Source organism: Leptopilina heterotoma, unplaced genomic scaffold (assembly GCF_015476425.1).
Source record: "Leptopilina heterotoma isolate Lh14 unplaced genomic scaffold, ASM1547642v1 Lhet_212, whole genome shotgun sequence".
NCBI classification, from domain to species: Eukaryota; Metazoa; Arthropoda; class Insecta; order Hymenoptera; family Figitidae; genus Leptopilina; species Leptopilina heterotoma.
Genome location: NW_025110930.1, coordinates 1234459 through 1239237, shown reverse-complemented (window position 1 = coordinate 1239237; position 4779 = coordinate 1234459). Strand labels below are relative to the sequence as shown.

Here is a 4779-nt window from a genome sequence, read left to right as displayed (position 1 = left end):
GTTGTGATCAAATAAATATTAAGCTATTCTTAAATCTCAAGATTTTAATTTTAACAAAATAAGTGCGGATAAGTTTAAAAAGTTAATAATAATATTCTAATTACTACTTATTTTATTATTTTCTTAAGTAGAATTCGAATTTTTAAAACATTTTACAAATAATGACAAGCATTTGTCAGTATAATATATACTAAACGGAATATGTTTAAAAAAAAGTCATTAAGATTTTAAGATCTTTTTAAAAGACGACTTTGTCCCATAATCGATAGTGATTTTTGTAATGTTGTTGACTAGTTTTGACATTAACGATAAAGAGGAAAGTATGTTATCTGTGAAACAATTTTTACCAGTGGAACCTTGAAGGGAGATGAATTAACGTGCAATAATATTATAATGACCTAATTAAATTTAAGAAAAAGTGATAGTCCAGTATGTTTGTAGGACATTTAAACAAATTAATAAGGTACGAATGGATTATTATAAGTATTTATCAATTAAAACTCAATGCGTGTAAATCGATTTGAGGGGAGACACTATATTAAATTCATTTTTCCATAATTGAATTTTTAATCATTTCTTTTTTTTATTTAAAATCTATCTCTTAGATCTTGTTAGATTTTCAAATACTTTCTATAAAAATAGAGAATATTATGTATTGTCAAAAATACAGATAATTAAATTATTTATAAAAAGATAAAATTCTTTTCTTATGAAAAGTTTCAGAATGTCGCGTCTTATATTAATAATTTGTATTTTTTTCTTTTTTATACATAAAAATAAATGAATCGACAAAAGTAAAATTTGTTTTTTCGCAAAAGATACAACCAATTTTGAAAAATGGTTCTTCTTGTAAATTCACGTACATTTTTGTTCTGAATTACATATTTCTAATTTGTTCAGAATTACGACTAGTTTTTGTAAACTAAATTTTTTATTAAGAAGCAGTTATCACCTGAATATTAAATTTCATATTTAGATAATAAATACATTAATTTTGTTATCTTTTCTATTTTTATTTCAAGATTGAAAAATCATAAAAGCATAAAAGAATTGTCATTTTTCACTTTATTTTTCTCGAAAGAACGTTTCTGGTATTTGGGACTTATTTGGAATTCTAAGCGATTTTTTGGGTATAAGACCTCATAACTGTAAAATGTTTAAAATTTAATCAGGAATACGCCCATGTAAGATAAATTCATTAGTGTGAAAATAGCAAATCTTCTCACGAGGACGTATGTACATACAAATGATTCTTTAAAAAGTATATACAATTTTAAAAATACATTAAATTAATATAATAAATCACGATAAATATTCGAGTATCATTTTGATCTGTGCACGCAGTTGAAATTAATATAACAAATTCTATATCTAAGAGAAAAGCACAAGAGGTAAAATTTTGTCTAAAATATTCTCAGCGAGATTAAATTAAAATTTTTTAAAATCTGGTGCCTTACATCATTATCAATAAAAAAGTGACATAATGGGAATTTACTGACTCATGCAATTATGAAAGCTATTTGAAAATATTTTATATTTTCACGATAATATATAGTAAATCTATATGAAGACTCTTTTTAACAACAAACAATGTCCTGTGCTACTCTTGAATATAAGAAATTCGAATTATAATAAATACTTTGCAGATTTCAATTTCAACTGCTTTTGTTATTATCAAACAATCTAAAATGGTAAGAATGGTAAGCACAAGTTTTAATATTGGGAGTGATCAATATCATATGAAAAAGAAAATCTTTATTTAAGAACAGTCTTAAATTCAGCACTGCCTGCTAACGTGTAGAATCCCTTCTTAAAATAAGACTTTCTTTTTACTGCACCGGAAAACAGTATTCTTATTTTAAGCGGATTTTTCTTATTTTTATGTCCTCAAAAGATGTCTTCTTATTTTAACGTTTAAACATTTTTTTCATATATAAAACTGAGGTTTAAAAATGTTTAGAATGTCATTATTTTAGCTGTTGCATAAATTCAGTTGAATAAAATTGTTTAATTCTTTTAAAAAAATTATAATAGTGCTAAATTTTTACTATGAAAATGGTTAATAATTATTAGAGAGTTAGTAGAGAATCACCAAAATACAGAGGAAATGCTCTCCTGTAAATTTTTAATTCAAGTAGGTTTAAAATATAAGAGGAATTTATAAGAAGAATTTTCCTCTTAAAAAGTGAATCATTTTTTTCCAGTGCGTGATTATTGAAAAGAAAATATTATTTCATTATTAAGTTTTGATTTCGAAAGTTTATGTATTATAAGTTTTTTCATTTATATCCTTCTTAAAAAATGTCTTCCTTATGGTATTTTTAAATTTGAACAATTTACATAATTAAATAATATTTTTTCAACAAACAAAATTATCAAATGTTTCAGCTTTGCACAATTGTTGATTAACCCTCAAAGTACACACTAGGTCAATTTGATCCACAAAAGTTTTTCAACCGAGAAATTCTTAGATAAATTTGAAAAGTGTATGGTCCATTAAGCTCTGATAATATAGTTTAAGTTTGCAACTATTGTTTCAATCGTTTTCCGTTAACTTCAGAGCGTCCAGCTATCGTTGAGAAAAATTCGAAATCATTGAACAAAGACCCAGTGCACTTAAATTTAAAAAAAGTATCTTTTTTTAAAGATTCAATAGTTTATTTTCTCTTTATCAATTTAGTACACTTTTAGAGCTTCCGTATAAATTTTCAACTTAAAATATTGAAAATCTAAATAGTAAATACAATGTTATTCCAATTTTTAAAAAATATTTTTATTCATTTTGTAATTATACTCGATTAAAAATATACAGGGCCAGACTGACCCAGAGTGTACTCCGTGATCGAAAAAATAAATATGTTCTCTGAGGGTTAAAAGAAAAAAAATTTTTCTAAACATTTGATTAAGATTCTCAAATTTTTTACAAAAAAAAAGTTAATCGATAATTACTCCGCATATACATAGTTTAAATATCAAGGTATTAATAATGAATAAACGATTTGTGAAAAGTTACGTATTGTCGTTTAATATAAAAAAATTATTTAATTTAATAATGTAATATCGTTATTTTATTATTATACTCGAAGAAAAATTATTATTGTTCATCAAATAAAAAGTAGAATTGGCTTTTTCAGAAATTGACGTGTTATTCAATTTTTACCTGTTGATTCTATTTTCCACAGATTAATACAACAGCAATAGGTACAAATAATGACAATATTTGTTGAATTAAGAGAATAAAAGCAATAATAATAATTCCATTTAGCTTAATAGACGTCGAGAAAATGAAATGTCATATCCATGGAAACGAATTTTCAAACATTGAATATTAACATTGACCACTTAATATTTTTCAGTTCATAAGAAAAAACCATTAAATTAGCATAAAAATGGTGATATTCAGTGAAGTAAATCCCTTTAAGAGATTAAAAATTGAAAATATCGTTTCGTTAATGAAACCATGCTACATTTTATCCCGCATTCATGGCATACATCCTTACTCTTACAGCAATGTGTCAATTTCTTTATCTAAATCTTGGTATTTTGCTTCTTTGATAATAATGGCTGTTTACTTAGGTAGTGGAGTTTTTATTCTGTATCAAATAGACGTATCAGGTACTTTAAGGTATGAGTATATACCAGGTCTCCTTCAGGGGAATTCCTACGTAATAATTAGTGCTGTTTTGGGATTTTGGAATCTACTTTATACCGTTCCTCGACTCTCCTTTCTTCAAAGCTTGTTAAAAATTTCATCGAATATACCCAAGGAAGCTTTTCAAAAAATTGGACTATTTATTTACATAAAGGATATTTTTGGTTTTATCTTCTTAGTCGGACAAATCCCCAATATTTATGATAAAAACATTTATGTCGCAGGAAGCAAAGCTCATTCACTATTTGCGACATTGTTGGTATTTTTGACAGACGGACTTTATATGAACATTGTGTCAGTCTTGTTAATTTGCTTTAAGAATATTAATAACAATCTTATTAAACTAAAGAATAATATTATAGCGAAGGAAAATCAATTATTAGTGTCATTTTTTCATGAACGTAATAATTCTCTTTCGGCTTTGAAATTGCATTCCATTAAAGAAATGCATTTTGCTATTAGTGAAGTTGTCGAGAAACTTAATTCGACATTTAGTTTTCCGATTGTTGCCTCACTTATTTTGACTTTTGCGGAAGTTACATTCAGTTTGTATTTCTATTTATTACACACGCGCAGTGATAAAAAGATTAATCTCGAAAAGCAAATTTGGTATTCATATTTTATAACGTCCGTCTCTTACTACTCTGTTAAGTTGACTGCTTTAATTTGGGTGTGTCAATTAAACAAAAACGAAGTATTAACAACGGGCTCTTTGGTCCATGAAATTCTGCTAAATACTGATGAACCTCAATTCAAAGATGAAGTACGTACGATAAAAAGATACTCAGGTAGAAAAATTATACATGCTATGGCATAATTTATTATAATTTCTTTGAATACATCTCAATTAAAATAAGTTTTCACATTTTGCACATAGTTTTAGAAACGAAAAAAGAAATTAGAGAACAATTATTAATATTCAAGGAAAAAAATATAATTTCTTTGTCATGTATTAAATAATAATATATCTAGTAAAAATAGAATTTTCATAATGTTACACTTTTATTTATCAGCTTCAACTATTTTCATTGCAAATACTTCAGCGAGATAATTCACTGAAAGCAAGAGGAATATCTTTAGATGCCAGTTTGCTAACAAAGGTATTGAATAATTTTCAAATAAAATAA

At 25.5% G+C, this 4779-nt stretch overlaps 1 protein-coding gene across 1 annotated transcript; it reads left to right on the top strand.

The window, feature by feature from the left end:
- The first annotated feature begins 3389 nt into the window (after window positions 1-3389).
- Window positions 3390-4779, top strand: LOC122501686. Its single transcript, XM_043611345.1, has 2 exons — window positions 3390-4415; window positions 4666-4779. The coding sequence occupies exons 1-2, from the start codon at window positions 3390-3392 to the stop codon at window positions 4777-4779; spliced, it is 1140 nt and encodes a 379-aa protein (XP_043467280.1).

Bases quoted from the DNA above. Each gene is read 5' to 3' on its own strand.
- LOC122501686 (XM_043611345.1), top strand. From the start codon at position 3,390: ATGGTGATATTCAGTGAAGTAAATCCCTTTAAGAGATTAAAAATTGAA. The intron at 4,416-4,665 runs GTACGTACGATA...TTTATTTATCAG, and splicing joins AACCTCAATTCAAAGATGAA to CTTCAACTATTTTCATTGCA.